General features: G+C 39.8%; 1 protein-coding gene across 1 annotated transcript in view; it reads right to left on the bottom strand.

Moving 5' to 3' along the window:
- The window catches only part of LOC134167714 (TNFAIP3-interacting protein 3-like), a gene marked incomplete at its 5' end in the record, with an annotated part of 37,684 nt that extends 15,719 nt beyond the window's left edge, over positions 1-21,965 (bottom strand). The window contains 6 exon segments of the mRNA XM_062626635.1: positions 1,269-1,474; positions 5,898-6,026; positions 9,497-9,697; positions 9,779-9,876; positions 11,043-11,202; positions 21,810-21,965. Of these exon segments, the coding sequence (XP_062482619.1) occupies positions 1,269-1,474; positions 5,898-6,026; positions 9,497-9,697; positions 9,779-9,876; positions 11,043-11,202; positions 21,810-21,965 (950 nt within the window).
- Between the last annotated feature and the right edge of the window lie 740 nt (positions 21,966-22,705).

The raw sequence follows: 22,705 nt of genomic DNA, 5'->3' as shown, positions 1-22,705 counted from the left end.
AAGACCAGGTTGGACGAGGCCTTGGGTGATATGATATAGCGTGAGGTGTCCATGCCCATGGCAGGGGGGTTGGAACTAGATGATCTTAAGGTCCTTTCCAACCTGTTCTATGATTCTATGATTCTAGGTCTCTTGGATCCCCCATCTATCTACATGCTTCTCTCCTCAGTATTTCTTCATTTCTTCTCTCCCAATTTCCCCCCTTGCTATCCCACCTCCCTCCCGCTCCCCAGGTTTATGACTTGCTGAAGCTGCAAGGGAAACACTTTGTCACAGTTTTGCTATATATGCTGTTGCCCTAAGAAAGAGGAGGACACCTCCCAAAGAATGAATGCCTTCACCTCTTCTGTTGTAGTCAGGGATAGGCTGATAACAACCAAGGTCTAGCGATGCTCTGTCACATCACTATTTGTCCCAAGAGTCCCTCCTCTGTACAGTTAGAGCATCCTGCTTCATCTTCTGTAGGAGGAAGTCTGCAGTCACTACAATGATTTATACAACTAGAAAAATACATTCATAAAATGGATACCCCTTGAGAATTCTGAAAAAAAAAAATTATTTACTCTATTTTTATTGTGTAGAATGAAATCATTCATTACTGTACAATCAAGTGCAGGATTTTATCCTCCAGCATGTGGCAAGCATTACATTAGAGAGCAAAATCTGGCTCTGCTGTCAAACGTGACAGAAACAAGTATTTTATTCCCATTGAATAAAATTCCCCATTCTCATCACATCCATTTGTGTGTCAATAATGTTAACCCTAACACTGTCCAGGATGACAGACCTAAAATGTAAAATTATCTGAAAAATCTCATGTTTTTAAACAGATTCTTTCATATGGAAACAAAAAGAGTGCACTAAGGACTTGAATTGCTCCAAAGAAAGATTAAAAAAAGTACTCTTCTCTATAGTATGCAGGCTACAGATGCAAATGCTTTGCCTTACACTTTGAAAAACTGCAATGCAAACACTCTAGTTTTACAAGACCAGGATTCTTAGATAATTCACTAAACTTCTGAAAAAAAAAAAGGAACACAATCAGTAACCAATGAAGTTTAGCATTCCCTCTAGATGAAATTCAGCCCCTAACAAAGAGCTGGCAGGAGGTCTCTGAGATTCAGAAGAATCATTCTGCTGCTTTGAATCCTGCAAAAGTCCTTGTTCCGTCTTTTGCAAGGACTTAGTTGCACTTTGTAGACATGTTGTGGCAACAGCATCTTAGACAACACTATGGCTGAACTGGTTCTTCCTTTCAAAAGCTCTACCTAGTGAGTCCACCCGGCACAGTTCTTGGGAGAAAAGGCAAAAATATGCTGTCTGAAATCTGTCTAGGCTTACTTCCAGCCACCCTTACCTGGTGTCTGAGAACTTCAAGTTGGGTTCTCATGTCCTCAAGGCTGTTTCTGCCACCCATCTCAGAAGGAGTCCCAAGTACAGGTGTGTCCTGCTTTTTCAACACACCCAGAATGGGCTGAAACGTCAAACAGCAAAATTACTAATCAGACATTCACTACTATATTAAAAAAAAAACAACAAAAAACAAACCCACCAAAACCATTCCTTTTAAATTATTAGAATGCTCTCTAAATAAACACATTAGAGTGAGTCACAAACTTCTGGGTTTTTTTCCTTCACTTACAGTTGCTTCAACTATATACATTGAATATAAACAACACAAAATATTTGCATGACTAAGTCCAAATTTCAAAGCACATGGATTACATCTGTGAATTTGAGACAGTTTAAGGGACTGTTCTTTTACTTTTTAACTGTAACCATCATTTACCTATGGAAATCATAGCTGCAAATCTCACTCATAAAGACCATCTTCCTGTACAAGTCAGAATTTGGGAAAACAAAGGCAGGTTTCTAAATTCAGCTGAGGCCAAAAAACAAGCAAACAAAAACCCCAAGAAGATTAAAGCAACATTTAAAGATGCCCTGAAATGTAACTACAGTGAAGTCTGACTGAAACATTTTTTTCAGTAAGAGTATAAATTTCTTCAACTGGAACAAAAGGAAACCCAGACTGAGACAAAGTTATGTAGTCTCTACAGCTTGTCACTAGATGGTGTTATGAATACACACATTACATTGGTAATGCACTATTTTTCACTCAAATTCTGCCATTGTTCATTGCAGATCTCTTTTAATTTCAGCATTATTACATAGAACTCCCTTGGTCTGGAATTGTTTGTAAATTGCTCTTACCCCTCTCTGCCTATAACCACACACTATACACACATACATAATTTTTTTACTCTAGGACAAATACTCACCATTCAGTACTGTTCAATGTCTCTTGCACAAAATGTGGACTCAGCTAACTTCATACATCTTTGAAAGTTCAATTCCTGCTAATGATCCCCAGCTCTCTCTTGTTAGCCACATTGCATTCATGCCATAAGGGAAGGAGGGAAGATAATCTGGAGTGGGAAGAGGCAGTGGGGACAGTGGCCAAGCAGGAGAACCAGTATTCAAAGTAAACCAAGGATTAGTATTATCCTAAGGCCAACAAAAAAATAATGTATTAAAAAAAACCAACCCCAAAACATTAACATTTCCCATGGAGAGCACAGAAAAGGGAGGCCTTTTCTGAGCTACTGTCCCTATGAATTGTGCAAAAGAGAAATTGGTCTAGTAGTGGCCAAGTTTGTATGCCATGTCAATATATGTCTTGAACATAAACATGGGAGGATGAAGATACAGAAAGCTTAATGATTAATTCTCATTTTGCCCTATTGTTCAATATGTTGTCACTATATTGACTATATTTCTTGCAGCTCATTTTGTAGAGTCATACCATCATATAGATGTATTAGGTATTTGGGAAATTCTTCAGGATTTATTAGTTTCTTTTTTTTTTCTTTTTTTTTTTTTTGGTGGGGGGGATTCTACATCTTAGAATTATGGGAAGAAAAAAAAAACACAACAAAAAACTCACAGAAAAATCCAGAATATTTAAACTTCTAAAAGTTAACAGTAGCAAAAAATAAGGTGTGGAGTTTTTTAAACCTACATTTGGAAGCATTATTGCAAGACCCTATTTTATCATTTCAAATAAAATACAAAACTGGAGCATGAATAAAGCTGAACTGGTCCCTAAGTTCATAATAAACCCAGAGCAAAATCTTTAATGACAGGTTGTAAGAAGATTGAGAAATGCTCTGTGTGTGTACGTAAACTTTTGTAATGCTATTAGGTCACTAGCAAATTATTGATGATTATGTCATCGGAGATTTGGTTTCCCATGTATAAAATGGAGACTAAACACTACTAAAGATAATATTCAAAGATGTAATTGGAATATGTTTCTTTCAAAATTCCCATCACTTTGAACTGACAAAAGGTGGGGCTGGTTTAGAATAATTTATGGAAGAAATAAAGATATTATTGTTCCACTGGTTTAAAAAAAACCAAACAACAATGCTGAATAAAATTATGATGAGATACTTGAAATGAAAAGTAAATAAGCTATTTTAAATATTTAACTAAGACTTGAAATTTCAAATTAAGAAATCTAAAGAATGACAATGAACTTCTAAGCACCTTCTAGAACTGGTCCTCTATGCAATTTTTTTCAGATCATTTGGCTATACCTACTTCACTAAAAGTCAAAGTATAAAAAAGCCCAACCAAACCAACCACTTCCCTAGACCCTAGAAAATCATACATCAAAGAAGCTGAAAAGAATTGTGTAGAAAAATGCCTGAGGGACAGCTGGATGAATAATTTCAAGAAATAGAAATAAAATGTCTTTAGGGACTGGAAAAAAGATTGAATCCCAATAAAAGCTACCATTTTTGGTACCTTTCAGATGAAAGTGGTAAGAGAGACAGTCACACTGAACTGTGTGTTGCAAAAGAAATTAAACTATAAAATGGTGATTTTTTTCTCACTATAAAAATGAGCTCAAGAATGAAGGCGTTACACAGGAAAGCAAGACTAGAAACAGTATTTCTAATGAGAAGGATAAAAGCAGAGCAGTGTGACAGTGGCTAATAATAAGGAAGATGTACCAGTGAGAAAGAACTCACAGCACGTTGAGTTAAATTGAGCTTAACTTAATGTGGTGTTAAATAATATTCATTCAGAAGTACTGAGAACTGAAACCTGAAATTGCAAGGCAAGCAGCACAGAGGTTTTCTGATTTTTTCAATATCAGAAATGGAACTGTATGAATGAAAAGTAACTACCTTGGTTTCCAAAGATACAAGAAGGGTAAGTGTTCCGTGCACCTAGAAAGCTCTTAATACTCTGGATGACCGGATTAAAGTTTCGTGAAGCCAAAGATAGAAAGGTCAAAGTACTTGAAGTACAAACGTTCACATACATAGAAACAAGTAGCAGTGTCTTCCATAAACTGAGAGATAAGCAGTTCAAAATGACTGAGGTGAATGACATTCATATTATCAGGCACAGTTGTATTTTAAAAGAACAAAAGAGCTGGGTCAGCTTATCTAAACCGTCCTCTAGTGAAAATTCAATTGCTCTCTGTAGCTATAGGGAAAGAGCAAGTGCCCCTGAGACCAATCGTATTTTTACTAGGGGACAGTTCTGTTTCACAGAAAGGACACATCTGCTTTGCACAAGGAATGAAGGAGATCTGTGTGACACTACTACCACCAGAAAAACAAATGAATATCACCTAGGAAGAAAAATATCAGCCCAACTGAAACAGAAGAAAGCAAATGAAAGAAGGGTTACAGTTCCAAAACAGCCTTCCAATACAAGCACAGTAGAAAGAGCTTAAGTATTTTTAAGGAAAAAGTTGATTGATTTCAGAGAATTTATAAGAATTTATATTCACTGAACCTGTGATAGCAGGGAACTAGACTTAAAAGGGTACAGAGGGTCCCTTCCAGTCATATTTACACCCATGACATGAGATTTGAAGGATGCAAATAAGCAGAAAATCAGTAAATTACTCGTGGGAATGTGTGTTACATGAAATTGCTGTTCCATTTCAAAGAATGGTCTATTTACCCATCTGTCTTAGATCCAACCATAAGACCGCAAAATAAAACACTGAAATAAGTTGTTTTACAAACAAGACCTCAAATGAAAGTTATACTGAGGCTTTGAGCAAGTCCTGTCAGCTCATTTCCAAAAGACCTAGAGGTCATATGTTCTGTCAGATTTTTTAATATGGTAACATGACATTTTTGCCTCGACTTTTGTACACCCTCATGTACCACAAAGTTACATAGCAATGGTTACTGCAGTGCATTTCCTCAGGAAGTGTATGTGGTTCACCACGAAATATAAATTATTAGAAAACACCCACTGCTCTATGTGATCTTTTGATTTAACAAAGTTACATTTATTACTTTCCTTCAGTTAAAAAAAATAACAATCCCATTTAGATATTTTATGGCAATTTCCTTAATGAGATATATACGCATAATACTTCTGTGTATGTATATAAAAAAGAAGACAGGAGCATGTCTTATGAAGAGAAGCCATTATTCTTAAAAATGGAATATATGTAAACCAATAGATTTTAAACAGTCTGAAATCATTTTTTAATCACAGTGTTTCACTGGATGCATATGAAAGCATCTTTGCGCCATTTCCCTTTTGTTCTAAGGAGGTAGAACATAGAAAGAGCTTAGATATGACACGTAGAGAGGTTTCACAGGAGAAGCCAAGGATTTTTTTAACTTTCTTCTTTACAATACAACCCTACTACTTGCCAAGAACAGCATGCACAGGTATTAGCCAAAGTAAGTTCTTGTTTCCCCGGATCCCAAACAGTGATCATGAGTTCACTACCATGAACAGGTTGTTAACTCGTGATTGAAAAGATGGGCATCTGGTAGTGTCACTGGTTGACAACTGGGACCCTATATTAAAGGTAAAGTTCCTGGTCAGCAGCTCACCCATATTCATACCTTATTGAGACGACTTACTTCACACTCATAGGGTTCTTTCTTTCTCATTATTGAGGCATTCTTCTGCTTCAGGAGCCTGTTCTCTTCCTTCATTTCATGGAGAGCTTCACTAAGGACTTTTGTTTCTTTCTGGAATGCAAAAATACAGAGAGATGCTGCTGAAATGCAGATGGAACCGTTTCTCAAGAGCGATTTTCAGAATATCTGCTGTATGGCAGATATGCTGCATTTTTGTTGTCCCAAACACAGCAGGGAAGGAAGTCAAAGGAATAAGGATCATTAGTAAAGACCATATATGGTAAAGTTTGTTATAATTGTTTTGACCACTCACCTTATGATAAGACAGAGGTAACATACTAGACTAAATCCCTGCTCTCTACAGCCTGCAGTTACACAAAGGCATAAGGAAGCTGGCAGACCAACCAGATCAGTAACAGTTTGCGATGATTATCCCAGACCTGTATTATTCAGATTTACTTACAGTGTTAAGGCCAGGCCTAAGCACTGGTAAAGTCCCACCAGTTCCCACTGTTATACAACACTGAAGATGAAACCAGACCTTAGTATCACATAGTCTGAGGATTTTTCACACTACACAAGAGACTGAGGCAGGTCTCAGTTCACTCAAGGATTACCAAGTTACCAAGGAAGACTTCAAAGTCCACTTTATTTGACCCCATCACAGTTGTTGACCCTTACTAGTGTTTGTGCCTACACTGTTGCCACCCCAGCAAAGTACAGGTGCAGCAGGACTTACACACTAGTCTTTCAAGATGGTATTATAGAAATTTATAGGAGTTATTAGGACAGATCTGGAAGACTTTCGTTCTCTTCTGTCACTTTTAGCATGGCTATTTTCATTTTACATTGAAGGGAGCTAAGATCTGAATCAGACCCTGAAGCAAACAGCATTGTATAAACTCTCACAGGGTAATGCATTCCTCACTAGCCCACTTTAGGCAGACTGCCTTAGACAAAAGCTATTCAGACATACGAAACAGAATGGCCTTTTCTACAAAACAAGAAAGTATCTGAAGTACTCTTCTGCAGCAGCTTTATATGATGGAAAAGAAAAAAAAGCAAACAAAAAGAGATCCAACAATCACATGCACAGGACACCACAGGAATGCTTCTTTTTCTATGTAACAGGCATACCTCTGTGCAGTCAGCTACTAGGCATTTGCAGGTTGAGCTCATGAGAAGTTCATGACCATGTGCTAATTTAGTCAGTGAAAAACACACTGCTGCTCGCACATGAGGTACCTTTGGTTTCCTTTGGTCTAAGTTACTTGGAACACTTCATTTTCTCCAAAAACTGGGCAAGATATCTCTACTTTAAGAACTCCCCCAAGAGGTAGCTCAAACTGGCATTTGCATGCGCGTTTCAAGATAATAAAGAAAAGCAAAACACTAAAACCCATACAGGCTTTTAGATATGTTCTTCTCTTCAATTTTGCCTTGCTCTTTTCCTAGCTCCTAGCACATATTTTCCTTCTCAGAGGCTGACACTTCCAGGTGTATGGCCTATTTTATAACTGAAGATTTCCAGTTTGTTCAGGTTTTTGCACCATCTGAATTCTTACATCCTATTGCTTCTTAGCTGACACTGAATCTTAGGTGTTACGGCACTTAGACTTTCCAGTGATAAGGTTGGTCTGATTCCTCTCTATGGGTAGTATTTCATGCTCGGGGGGGGGGGGGGAATAAATTAAACCTCCAGAAAAGTCAGTTTTCCTCTGTGGGCCACGAAGGACATGGGGACAGACAAAATTCACATTATCATTCTAAGAGACATACCTCTGGGTGCATTAAGAAAACCAAGATAGCTCTGTAAGACAGCTTCATGTAATCTGTCTCAGGGTTGTTTGGTGCTGCTGTTTTTCCTAAATGGCTCAGCAGAGCATCCAGAGAGCTGCCACTGAGTAAACAGATCTAAAAGGTACTGTCAGGCTGCTCAACTAGATAAGCAAGTAGAGAACAAACATTACTTTGCTCTGGCAATTGCCCTGTACAGCCCATTCCAGCTCTGTGGCTACAGCTCTTTGAAAAAGAAAGGGTTATTACCTCTCAAGAAAATAATAATAATAAAAAAAAAATATATATATACACATATATATGTAAAAAATCAAATGCGGGTATGAAGAATGTTAGTTGCTGCTCATTCAACAATCTCTACTTTTAGCACCTACCTTTGAAAAGGTGTATATCTCCTGCCCGACAATCAAAAAGTAAAGAAATTCAGAACAAATAGAAGCAATTACTTGATGAGTATATAATTTATTTAAGAAATTGTTAATCTATGGCTGAAGTTCCATGCAAGTAAATCTGTCCCTGTAAGAGATTTTTGGATTATATTGTCATTTAGTTCATTATGTGGTAAAAAACTTGGGGAAGTACTGCTCCTCCTTTTCATAAAAGCAGTAAAAAACTTAGTAATAAGAACAGGAAGATGTTATCTCTCACTGAATCCACACTCTGAAAAAATACAGACAGTGATTCAGTAAGTGCAAAACAGCATAGTTTGCTTTAAAATATGTAAACAGTCCAACTGGTTGGAAATCAAGTGCTTAGCTAAGACCATACCATAAGTGATAAGCAAGTAAGATGAATGTCCTGCTTATGAAGATAAAAGCTAAGGGCTTTGCATTTGCTTTCCTATATTAGCTAACTTGCATCTTATCTGAGTTTGGAAGCAACATGATTGCCACTTCTTTTCGGGTTTGTTTCATATTATCAAGTGAATAAAGAAGCATGACTTCAGCTGTCAGAGTACCATACAGAAGCCTTTACAAAAGGTTATACGTGTGTGATACCACGAAGGAGAATGAGATTAAGAAACACCACTCTTTGGTGCTTGTAAAACAGTGCATAACATTTTGCATATATGTTGGGCACATATATACCAATCACTCAGGTTGGTGGTTTACTGTGGTGGGAAATTCAGCTTAGGGATCTAATTTATACATGAATTCTTACCGAAAAGCCAATGCCAAAGGAGTCCTGAGAGAGTTCCCCAACCACTCAGGGTGAGGTGAATGCCGTTCTAGAGCAGCAGATCAGCCAAGGCACTTTTAGCTCTAATAACAGCATTAACTACCTCAGTAATATTTACAGGAAGCTGAGATAACTAGCACATGTATAAAAATGTACATTGTAATACCAAAATGTGGTTGTCTGGAGCTGAATTCATTCCTTCAAATATTTATTCCCAAGCACTTGCTGTAACATCTGTAATGATGCTCCTATTCCGTTTGAAATCACTGTAGTGTTTTCATTCACAAAGATATTCACCCCAAACTGAGCAGCTAGGAAGGAAGTCTCTGGAGTATTCATAAAAATGTGCTCTTTATTCCTCCTCCCCCCACCCTGCCCACAGCTGTCCTCTCCGCCAGTTTCTATGTAAATGACTCTATACATAGTTCGTTGATCAGACAGAAGATCAGCCACCGCCTTGGGTACAGTACTGAAGAACACACAATACCACAATCTCATCATTACAGCTGTGCGACAACCCACGTCTTGTCACTCAAAAGAAAGAGGAAAGTCAAGACAGATTTCAACACTCTGCACAAACGGGGTGACAGGCTGTACCCTCCTACCATTTCCTGCAGTGACTGCTCTCTGCCCAGGGCTTGCAATCTCTCATCTTCTGGATGTTGTTGGTGCCTCTTTTCCTCCAGTTCAGTAACTTTCTTCTCTGACACATCCAGTCTTGATTTCATTTCAACTAGCTGAAAAGCAAGTGACAGACTATGGCAAGCCAACAAAGGATCCCGAAAGGTACAGCACCTTGAAGTTGCCTTCAAATGCTTTCAGCTCTCAGCAGATGAGCATAAAGGAGTGGATCTGGTTGCATGTAAAGTCTCCCACCACTGACTTACCTCTTCCCACCTCCAAGCTTCACTGCTGTGACTGCAGCGGAAACTCTTAATGATCCTGGGCAAACTCTCTATTAGTGTTAACTCAGTTGGGTCTCTCACTGTTTGGTTGCCAAAGGACAGTTACCATGGGTCTGTCCCTCTGAATGAATTTTCCATTTTGATGTTTCTATTTTCCCTTTTGCAGTTTGGATTTCCTCTGCAGTGGTGCACATCCAAATGATCTAGCCAGAGGCATACACAGTCCTGTACTAAAGAAGGAAGAGCCATTTAAATTCCTCTTCTTTTTGGGAAAAAAAAAAAAAAATCCAATAAATGATCCAGATCTCCTTAAAGCTTGCTGGAAATTATTAAGAGAGAAAATTTTCCTGATAAGCACATGAGGTCATTCTGCAAACTTCCTTTTCATAGAAAGAAACAGGAGATGGGAAGAGTCAGTCAATGATTTGGTATTCCAAAAAGTTGATTTTTGGAATACTGGGCAAAATTGTAAGTGGCCAGGTTCACCACGCACCTGCAAAAAAAAGTGAAGATAGATACCACACAACCAAGAAGTAAAAAAAAAAAAAATAGTCTCTCTGCCTATAGGAGGCAGCATTCATGAAAGATTTATCTGAGCGCTCCCTCATTACAGGGAGCCCCAGTGAACTTCCAGGCTTCAGAATCCAACTACAAGTGATGGGACAAGAACCAACAGATCTGTGGTGATGTGGATCAATGATTAAAAAAATCATGGAAGTCATGAAGATTTCTGCTTTCATGTCCTCCCTAGTCCTGACTATTTTAGGGAAGCCCTAATTTTCTGGCTGCTTTGTCCTACTGAAGATTGTGCACATTAGCTTCACTTTTATGTGATGAAGCCTTTTTAATTTGTGAGCTAAAAGACAAAATATATATGATACCTTCCGCCCTAAGATATTTACTATAGCTATGGCTGGTTGATATTTAAGCACAGAATTAACTATCTCCAGCTGGCATACATAACAGCTTTATGTACACTTGGTGCAAAATGGCCCAGATACGGGGCATAGAAGTTGTTAGGTCACTAAAATGAATCACTTTCTAGCCTTTGCATAACAACAGATTAGAGTGACCAGGTAGATACCTTTTGGGGGTAGAAGGGAACTGCTAGGGAAGGTTTTCTTCCTGAGAATGCTATATACAAAAATATTTCTAACATTTCCTTCTACTATTAAACAACATAAAGCATTCAGACAAATCGACTGGAACAAAACCTGGGCCCATAATTGTCAGTTTAGAAAGCGACATGTATGATATCTGTTCAAGCTGTTCCTATTAATCAGGTGGCATTTCAGAGAACAATCAAAACAGTCACTTACTTCTAGTGGGTTTGCTGGGACTTCCATGTCACTCACACCTGCCCATCCGCATCCAAGACGGCCTTGAGCATTTGCTTCACTATGGATCTTTGGAAGAAAAGCAATGAAACAGATATTTTATGTTGGCTAAATGAGCAGGAAAATTGCATTAAGACCCTGGAGATCCACGAGTGCTGCCTGTGGAAGCAGCCGAGGTTCAGAAATAAGTGGGGGAATTTTGATTTTAACATTTTCCTCCTTCCAGGCTGGGGCTTCCCAGAAGGGTTGAACCATGACAACTGCCTATGACTAATATGCCAGGCAAGGCAGTACTCTGCTTACTGTGCATGTAAACCACAATCGACTGACCAGTTCACCCTGAAAGGAGAGAGGAAGTCGCATGTATAAGGGAAGGAAGGGTATGTTTTTTCTGTAAATATGTAAATAAGAAGACAGGGTTTTCTTCCTCTGTTTCCAGCTGTAAAAAAAAAAAAAAAAAAAAAAAAAAAAAGCTGGAAAACCATAATTAGAAAATCTATTTACTTTCCCTGAAGAAAAGCTGCACAAAGATGAAGAATGACAGGCAGAATTATTCTTCTCCTAAAGACATCGTGTTTACTGTTCTAGTACTTATCTTATCTAAGCATGGCTCTAGCTTCAAGCTCTTCAAGTCTTTGCTTGAGTACTCAAGGTACCCAACACTTCAAACTTGAGTCTTACTTTCCCATTTGGGAAAAGAGGTTAACCTTAAGCTAATAGGAAAGATTAACAAAGAAGATATGTCCATAGACCGCACTTACAAAGAACAAAATAGAAAAGTGCCAACTACTGTCATCTTCACTCTTGGAATTGTGCATAATGACAGATTTGAGAAGGAAGTGTGGAAAAAAAAAAAATCCTTATTGTGGAAAGATCCCTGGGTCGGAAGCTTTTTTCAGTGGGGGCAGAGGTTGCTTATTTCCTTCACAAGGAATGGAAGCTAGCCTTTGAAATTTGAAATAAAATAATATAAATTGGTGGGAGTTCTTTTAATTTCCCCAAAAAAAAGGATTTAGATAAAGTAAAGTAATCCTGTGAAATGCTGGGATTCAACAGCAGCATTCCAGTTCATAATGTGTGACGAAGCAGCTCCTCATTTGCAAGATTCAGACCCCCCTCTGGAAGAAAACTATTACTTTACAGTATATGCATATGAAATATATCCTCCCTCGCCTGATGGGGTTTTTTAGTTTTTTCCTGGTTTATGGAGCAGCTGAAAAACTCGCAGTGTATAAAAAGAGAAATTAAAAAACAAATGATACATTATGGTCTGGCCTGCGAAGGTAAACCAGCCCTAGTTTCTGATTTCCTCTTAACAGCATATTGTGATAAGCTGAGTGAGGTGCTGAGCTATCCCCAAGGCAGGCACACAAGGGCAAAGCCAGGGCACAGCCCTACCTGCGAATCACAGCTCCCACTTAAAAGACAGTAGTGCTCAAATTACTTTAAAGACAGCATGAGGCTAAGACCCTGGAGTGAAAACAGTTACTGTTATTTAGTTCAAAATGGTCTCTCGGAAAGTTGAGTGGTTTCCTGGAAAGCTAGGTGGGCATTTAGATACCAACTCCTTTGTTACTGGTATCTTAATGACTGTAATAACAACTATTGAAAGTGAATGACTCTCTCTTATACTGGAGGATTTGAAGGTGCCGCTTATAGCGATTTTGACAAGTTGCAGCACTGCTCCTTTCTGTTCACCCCATGATGCTGTGGGAGAGCTGGGGAGACCTGGGGTAAGACGTGAATCTATTGGAAGAGAAGAGGCTGGAACAGCAAAAGCACCTTCACATTTCCCCCATTCCATGGCAAAATGACCTGCACATTTGTCCATTTTCACTCTTTGTGAGCCTACCACAGTGACTGAGCAGCAACAGACATCATCCTTTACCACGACAGAGAAATGAATGAGAGTTTTGAGTTGTGTTGCTGTTTGCAGAAATAGCTTGTTTGCGTGCAGTTCGGCACTACCAGTGAATGCAATTTATACTGGCCTCATTAGTTTGCATAACATTACCATCTTGTTTTGAAAGATGTATTTCTCTCTGCTAACAATCAATAAGCTCTGAGCCAGGCATACCTCTGTGGAAGCTATTTGCTTTGTTACTGTCCTCTTACTCTATGTTTACACATTAAAAATTCTAAACTTTCTTGCACCATCTTAACTGTTACTCTTCACTACAAATGTTTTTTTACAAAATATGATAGAATACAACCAACATGAGGTACTTTTCTTTGTCTACCTAGGCAAGCTCAACATTCATATGGATAACACCAATGGCCCTTTGCACAGTGCCTGAAGTCAAATGCCTTTTAAGAGACTTCGTAGGAAATACCATCTCCAGGGCAACAATGTGCTGTTCAAGAACAGTACTGTTCAGTGGAAAAAATGTCAATGAGTAAGGAATAACAGAGAACACTCTTTTGCCATAGACAACTGATAATCAGATTTTACTGTGGTGAAATCATACCTGTTACCATGCAAAGTCAAGATTTGCTAAATGTGATGTATAGGCTATCACAAGCTGGTCAGCAAGTTTTGTAAATCACATGAACCTTAATTTCCCTGCTTATTTCATCTCTTCCTCTTTAAACGAACAAGTCAGTCTGTGTCATGGCATTTACTGTTTACACAGAAAAAATCATGAGAAACAGACTGCAGGGCAGTCTGTGAGTGGAGAAATACAAACTTTGCAACCTCTTACACTACAGCTGCCTCCAGCTTCTCCAGAAACACATATAAAACCACATTGTAGTCTGCCATGGACAGAGTCGTGTTACTTTCTATAGCCACCTTAAAATACACAGCTATACAGGCCTCTAGCTGGAGTCCATCATACATTTTAGAGCAAGCATAAGTAACTCACATTCTCCTTCACCTATTTTTAATCCTTTACTTCTGCTTCCACTCTCTCCAGATAGACACTTCCTTCACATGTTCCTTCTATCCATCCAAAACGAGGGAACAAAACCTTATGATTCCTGCTGCTGGGCTGTGACATGCAATTGTAGCATCAGCCACCACTGAATATAGAATTATAGAATATAAATGAACTTTTCTTTACATTTTAGCACAGTTTGAGTAAACATGGAAAACAAAGCAGAGAAATGGAGCAGAGATCTCCAGATGAGCAAGTGAAGTTCAGTAGTTTAAGAAACTGAAGTTAATACAACAAGAATGATCACTTTCTGCCTTTAGAGCTGGTCAGATCTGGCTCCTTCTAAAAAAGTGGTTCATAATTTCTCACCTATATTTATTACAAAAATGCTTCCTTAATGTCCAGTTGAGAGCTTCTGTTCCTTAGCTCCCACTGTTCTCTATTACAGTGACTGATCAATCATGATTAAATATATGAAGAAAATATTATAATGAGCAAACCTGCATCTGCAAGTTTGACTAATTGTCTGAAATCTTCTGTAATGTCTATGAATCGTAATATAAATCATTTTAATTTTCTTAATCAACATAAATTCTTAGTAAGACCTTTACCCAACTTTCTCCCACTCTTCACACTCCTCTTTTTCTCCCCATTCATACTCACATACTTGGCCTATGAAGCATTTATGATTGCTGCCAGTGCTGCAGGCAGTGGTGAAAGAAAAGAACAGACTGCCTTGTCTTACTTCAAAGAGTGGGGAGAAGGGGGAAGCATCCTCTTTTTGGCAATCAGTCTGAATACACTCAGGGAAGAAGGCTTCAGATACTTTGGAGTGCAGCTGCCTGGCAGGCAGCTGGATGCCAGAAGCTCCTGGGAAGAGACTGCTGTGAGGAGCAGGAATAAGCCAGTCCAGGAAAAAGCAATGGAAAAAGCTTCCCAGGAAGCAAATGGGACCAGGCAGGATTTGCTGCCCCTGAAGCTCCTCAGGTTAACTCACAAGGGGCACCATACAACCCTGCCTGCAAAGACAAAGGGGGCTGACCTGCTTAAAGGTAATCTTTATTCATTACTGTTCTACTTCAATGATATTCTTTAATTTCTAATAGTAGCTGCTTTGAGGTTGGGTTTTATTTCCTTGTTTAAAAATGAAAATTGTCTTAGTTTCTATCCTAGAAAGACCCAACCCTTCTGAGTATAAAAATCTTTTAGTCATTTTTTGGGAAGCTTGCAATAGAAGAAAAATCAAAGCCTTGAAGCTGTGGTCAACACTGAATCCTCTTGCAAGCATTCATACCACAAGAAGATAAAAGTTCTCATTTTCAGAGTGCTGGATCATTATTATGGGAAAAGCTCCTGTTGATGAGCAGATAGACTCCCCAACTCATTAAAGTTGTAAAGTAGGTATGGTTTTTATTCAGCTCTGAGGTGCATGGGGGATAACTCCTCTAAAATCATGCGCACCTCAGCATCATTTCCCCTTTACATTTATCCTCTAAAGTTATACATATGCATGAGGTTGCACAACACACCTATACATATTCATGTCCTATCCCCACTTCGTATTATAATGAGTTAAGAAGCCCTTTGGGCCTGCTCAGTGCCTCCTAGTGGTCATGGGTGAGGATCTCAACATGAAGTAATGAGTCTTCCTCGAGCCTGAACTTTTCACTTCTAGTTGTTGTGCATGCTCCCTGGAGTCTTGGTCATTGTCCAAGGCGCAGAGCCAATTTCAGCCAGCCTAGGCATCCAAAGGCCGGGAATCAAGTCACAGTCCCTACTTCTTCACAATAGTTATGTCCTTATATCTTGTCCTAGCATAATCATGAATGAGCAATGATATTGTTAAGCAAGCGGCTAGATCTACCCTCTTGTACATTGCAAGTACGATAAGCATGAGCAAGCAGGAGCATTGTTAAGTAAGCGGTTTGACCTATCCCCTTGTACACTGCAAGTAGGATAGGCATGAGCAAGCAGTAACATTGTTAAGCAAGTGGCTTAACCCTAACGCCCCTTTGCATCACTGTTACAGTACTACAAAAAAAGGCACTCACAAGAAAATGAAAGCCACTTACCACTTCTGAAAATTCCATCTGTTCAGCAACCGCAGTGAAACCAAGAAGCATTAAAAGGCTTAATTCAAGTAAAAGTGAATCTTTCCTTGATTATGACAAAATGGTATTTGTTGTTGTTGTTGGTTGGTTGGTGTTTTTTTTTTTCCTAGTAGATCAGGTATCTGCTGTGAGATTTGTTGGGGTTTGCCTATTTATTACACTGTTCAGTTGCAGAGCTGTAGAGGCTAGATTTACTCTGAGATTACTTGGATTAAAATTCAGTGGGTTCTGGGGAGCTGTGGGCCAAGGGGACACAGAATGTGTGGTCAAGGAGAATGGGAACCAACAGTGCAGCACAGAAAAAACATGTTTGTGCAAGCACTTGCCTTAGAACACGTTTGGGCAAGCACTTGTAATGTTTGCAGCAGCAGGGGGAGCATCTTTGGGCAAGCACTTGCCTTATCTGGAAAAACAGTTGCTTAAGCAAAGGCATATGAACAATAACGCGATTGGTTGAAAAGGCACGTGATCAGTAAAGCCATTGGCTGATGATGGCTAGGCAGAGTACTATAAAAGCCTGTAAGCTCACTCTGTGGTTGCAACACATCTGGAGTCCATGCCTCATACCCCCCAGGGAGCCTTCTACTGGCTTACATTTTGCTTGAGCTTCAGGCTTTATGCCTGAAGCCCTTACGCTGCCAGTAGTACTTGCTACATTATCCTTTGCCACCCCTTTTGCCATTCTGGTGCACACAGTGAAATGATAAAACCCGAGATTTTAGCTGAAGAATAAAAGCAGCTCCTAAACCATAACAATCTATTTCTTCCTGTCTAAATGTAGTCCACATGCTTCACCCAGAGAAGCAAAAGGGATTTTCCCTTAAGTAGGCCAGCTTCAGGCTTTCGTGCTGTTCAGTTAGGTACCTGCTCTGAGAGAGAAACGTGCAGATATAGATGTGTGCCTCAATACGTGGGAACCAAATGCAATTGGAATGAGATGCCATTTCAGAGGAAGTAAAACAGGACAGGCTTCTGCCTCAGGATTTCCTTTATCCACTGTTTTCCACCATCACCAATGAGACTAACCATCAGGGCACAGCTACTCTAGTACCTGAGCATTTGCAAACTCAGGCCTGATGATGAAATCCCAGTTTCATAGAACGATGATTGGATAATAGTTTGTAACGGTAGCAAACAGGCTATTTTTAGTTTTACAGCAGAGTTGTTACAAGTACAGATAGCACTTAAATGATTTTTGGTTTAGCTCTCACTTCACACCAGAACTGTTCAGGTGATTGAAACTTCATCGGTTGTTTTGGGGTTTTTAACCAGGTCATCCCATTAAATATATTATTATCTTTAATTTATGTTGACACACTGCTGATTATTTTAGTTGCTATTATTCACTTCCTATTTGACACTTTTATCCACCCTCACCTCCCCCCCAAAACATCCTTCTTGTGTGCAAAATCTTGATGAAGCTCTAAACACAATGAGAACGCTCTGCAGGAATATTTTTTAGCAGTATTTGAATTTTTATGCATAATATTGAGCCTAGCTTTTTCCAGGAATGCAATCAGCTTTATATACTTACATTTGGAAAAGGAAGCTGCTTTTTTTTTTTGTGGTAAGAAATATGTTTCTTTGATTTCATATATTAAAATAACAAATTGCTTGATCCTTTTGGCCTTCAGCTTCCCCCTCTACAGAAAACAGAATGTTCTGAGAGCAGGTATTTCCACAGCCTGTGGCTTCTGCAAGACTGGAACTTGCAGTCCTCATTCACATACACTCCTGCTGCAAACTGCAGCAATAAGTGATGTTGCATAAAACAGGGGGAATAGGTAAGTAGATGTGAATTGCTCTAATCAGTAGATGATTTCATCATATGCTTCCCTTTTTTTGGTCCATGGCTTTAGCAAAAGTAAAACATTTCATTAAACTGAGAAGAGCTTTAATCAGTGTAAAATAATGACGCCACTCTTAAGTCTCACCTCTCATTTGAGATTAACATTTGAAAATCAGTTTACCACATAGACAAACTACATATAGGGACAGACACTCAAGTCCCTTACATTAGACCAGTGGAACATATGTGGATGTCAGGGACACAAATACACCAACAGGCTGTGACCTGCCCAGATGTTTCTTTGTAATCTCCTCCCTCATTTCCCTCTCCCAGAGTGGGAAAAATAGCATCAAAACAAGCTGCAGTTAAAGTACTATAGATAAAGGAATCACAGGCTGAAATAAGTGCTAAGAACTAGTTCATTCTGCAGACCTGCACTTTCTCTCAAATTATTTGCCTCTAGAGTCACAATGACGTTGTATATTTATATAGAAAAAAATCCTGGTGAAAAAGGGAATTTGTTTACAGCCATTTCCAGATAACAGGCTCAAAAGCAATGTAAGCTCAGAAGGAAATGCCATTTTGCAGCATGCAATTTGTACTCTTCACTCCAGAAAAAAGTTACAGAATAGAAATTACTTGCTGGCTCTGACAAATAACTTCCTGATGAGGGACAGCACTACAGAGGAGGGTACACTTTTGTTTCATTATTAACTTTTTCCTAATTCCTAAATACAGATTTTTCCCTTTAAGTCTAAATCAGTATCTAATTTCATGAACTGAGATTTTCTGCCTTTTGTTTGTTTGCTTTAAATACTATTTTATAGCCCTCCTAACTGAAAGTATAACAGGCACGAAAAACATTAGCTCCTTTTCCAAACAACACAGTCCGACACACGTACTAACTACCATCTTATACTGAGGCTGTACGAGCTTATCACAACTGTCAAGCTGTCACTTGAAGTATAATTCAATAACCAGCCAAGTGAAAAGCTATTTGACTTAAAAGTATATATATATTAAAAAAAAGGCATGTTTCTAGTGCAAGAATATCATAAACCTTCTTCCTTTAAGACATGAAAACCATACACAAACCTTTCACAAGCAAACAAGTACTATAAATGCAAAAAGCACAAAACCACTACAGATTAAATACTGCCATGGTATTGTGTTCAAACTGCTGAAGCACTCCACAGAAACAGTTGAGGTGACTACATCCTTTTTCCTCCCCACACGCCCCAAATAATTTCCTACACATCTCCTTCTATTGGTGGGAGGCTAACATGGGGAATCAGGTGACACCACAGGTTATTTGTGGCTTGCTGTTTTGCCCTGAAATTTCATAGCTCAATGTTGCTTGATTATGGGCTGACTTCCGTTTCACCATGCTTATTCCTCCCCTGCAGCCAGGAATCCCCATTCCTTCCTGTGACTTCTCTCTCACAGTTTCTAATCCCACTAATCTGATTCTGGGGCATCTCCTAAGGCTCAGCTCAGATGCATGCCCTGAAGTCATGAGTCACTTTGGAGATGGCAGTTTACATGTGAAAAATGTTACATGTAATTTTGAATTTCATAGAAGAGAGTTATCTCAGTTTTACCTCCTCATTAATTTCCTCCACCTCGCCCCAGGGTGCAGTTTTCGGAGGTTTCCTTTCCCCAGCCCCATAGTGGAGTCACATAGGCAAGTAAGTGTCATCTCTTGCAGGTACATGGCATTCATGGCTTAACCACTCCTCCACACCTCTCTCTCCTCCTTTTCCCAGTTTGCAGAAAATGGGAATTTCCTTTTGCCCTTCTACTGCATGATAAAACCCAGCTTGCTATTTCAGAGGAGAAGAGGGAAACTGAGAGGGAAACCTTGAAGAAGTTTCTGTCGTGTTTATTAACAGCTGCTTCATAGAATCATAGAATCATAGAATTGTTAGGGTTGGAAAGGACCTTAAGATCATCCAGTTCCAACCCCCCTGTTGGAACACCTCACGCTATATCATATCACCCAAGGCCTCGTCCAACCTGGCCTTGAACACGGCCAGGGATGGAGCATTCACAACCTCCCTGGGCAACCTATTCCAGTGCCTCACCACCCTAACAGGAAAGAATTTCCTTCTTATATCCAACCTAAACTTCCCCTGTTTAAGTTTTAACCAGTTACCCCTTGTCCTGTCACTACAGTCCCTAATGAAGAGTCCCTCCCCAGCACCCCTATAGGCCCCCTTCAGATACTGGAAGGCTGCTATGAGGTCTCCACGCAGCCTTCTCTTCTCCAGGCTGAACAGCTCCAACTTCCTCAGCCTGTCTTCATACACTGCAAGCAAAGACTACCTACCATCTTAGCAGGTGACTCACAGTTTTCTGTATGTAGTACCACAGAAGCATGGGTCTGAATCATCAGTTTTTTACTTCTCTCTTACTATTTATCCGAGAACCTTTCTGAAACTCCCAAAGATCTTTGTTCTGCATACACCTGCTCAGTTAAGTCAGAACTACCAAACACAACAACCTAAAGAAATGTCAGGACTCTTAGGGTATACAGTTTTGTGAATCTGTGTTACAGAATCATAGAATAAGTATTCTATGGGTTGGAAAGGACCTTAAGATCATCAAGTTCCAACCCCCCTGCTATGGGTAGGGACACCTCACACTAAACCATGTCACCTGTCCAACCTGGCCTTGAGCACCGCAAGAGGTGGAGCATTCACAACTTCCTTGGGCAACCCATTCCAGTGCCTCACTACACTCACAGTAAAGAGCTTCTTCCTTATATCTAACCTGAACTTCCCCTGTTTAAGTTTGAACCCATTACCCCTTGTCCTATCACTAGAGTCCCTAATGAAAAGTTCCTCCCCAGCATCTTTGTAGGCCTTCTTCAGATACTGGAAGGCTGCTATAATGTCACCATGCAGTATTCTCTTCTGCAGGCTGAACAGCCCCAACTTTCTCAGTCTATCTTCATATGGGAGGTGCTCCAGTCCCCTGATCATTCTCGTGGCCTCCTCTGGACTTGCTCCAACAGCTCCGTGTCCTTCTTATCTTGAGGAGAACGGAACTGTGCACAATACTCCAAGTGAGGTCTCACAAGAGCAGAGGGGCAGGATCACCTCCTTCAACCTGCTGGTCATGCTCCTTTTAATGCAGCCCGGGATACGGTTGGCTTTCTGGGCTGTGAGTGCACACTGCCAGCTCACATTCAGTTTCTCATCGACTAACACCCCCAAGTCCTTCTCTGCAGGGCTGCTCTGAATCTCTTCTCTGCCCAGCCTGTAGCTATGCCTGGGATTGCTCCGACCCAGGTGTAGGACCTCGCACTTGTCATGGTTAAACTTCATAAGGTTGGCATCAGCCCACCTCACAAGTGTGTAAAGGTCCCTCTGGATGGCATTCCTTCCCTCCAGGGTATGAACCGAACCACACAGCTTGGTGTCATCAGCAAACTGGCTGAGGGCGCACTCAATCCCACTGTCCATGTCACCGACAAAGATGTTGAACAAGACCGGTCCCAACACCGATCCCTGAGGGATACCACTTATTACTGGTCTCCAACTGGACATAGAGCCATTGACCACACCTCTTTGTGTGCAACCATCCAGCCAGTTTTTTATCCACTGAGTGGTCCATCTATCATACTGATGTCTCTCCAATTTAGAGACAAAAAGCACAATCCAAAAAGCACAACTGGCTACAGCGTCTGACACTTTGGATCATCAGTGGGTTTAGGTGACCTTAAAGCACTATAAAACATACCTTCTCGCTCGGTCTTCCTCATAGCTGTATCAGAAAAAAATAAACGTGTAGCAAGTTCATTGCATCATTTCAAAAATCTAAATCAAGTCACCCAGGGAATATCCCCTGAATCTTCTTTCCTGGCAGATAAACACTGCAAAAGCAGCCTGTGTTTACCTTAAGTGAACATTAAGTTCCCTGAGGGTTTGCACTCTCTTGGGCAACAGGTTTGGAGTCCTCACCGGGCTGGCAAGTGTTACTCTTCTGTATCAGACTCCTTATTTCAATATCAAGCTTTTGGCTTTCACACCTGCTTAGAATGAAATAGCAATGCTAAACTTCACATGGAAACTAGAAGCACAGAGAAGGTACATTTACCAGCTGTCTTCCCAGTCTGACAATGCAGACAGCAGAGCTAGTCCTGCACCACGCTCCTGCTACCTTCCTTCCTCGTATGCAGTCGCAGAGTGCTAGGGCAGTGTCACACAGGTTGTCTCCAAGTGCTGCCATCAAAATGGCTAAATTAGTTTTCAACTCCAAAACTAGGCGCTCAGTTCATAGAGTTTTCTGATGGCACATTTTCTTTTCTGTAACAATTTGTAACAGATACCTGACATGCATTTTCAAGACATTTTTTCTCCCGATAGTTCCTTTTAAAAAACACTCCCATCTTGTAAAAGTGGTCTATTGTGGACACTAAAATGGTGGGAAAATTCTTTTCTTTTGGTCTGTTTGCTAAGGTCACACAGTACTTAAGGGCTAGCCCAAAATTCACAGAGCTAACTAGCAGTCAAGGCTGATTCACTTCATACACTATAATGGGAGGAATGAGACTTTTACAATATGGATCAGGGCATAATTAAAAGCAATCCCCAAAGCCCTTGAGCAACCCAGATTTTCAAGAAATACTTGCCTCTTTTGTAAGCTCAGACCTTTGTTTCTAGTCAGCTTGAAACAAATCTAAGTAATGCATGACCAGAAAGCAAACTGCAAGACTCAAAAGTATTATCAACCTGTTATGGTAAGATTACTTCTTGATTCAGATAAACATATTAAATTCTTCATTTGAACTA

Source organism: Pezoporus occidentalis, unplaced genomic scaffold (genome assembly GCF_034315485.1).
Source record: "Pezoporus occidentalis ecotype Australia unplaced genomic scaffold, CSIRO_AGI_Poc_V1 ctg295, whole genome shotgun sequence".
NCBI lineage: Eukaryota > Metazoa > Chordata > Aves > Psittaciformes > Psittacidae > Pezoporus > Pezoporus occidentalis.
The sequence above is the reverse complement of the archived record's forward strand: the minus strand, read 5'-3'. Positions and strand labels throughout refer to the sequence as shown.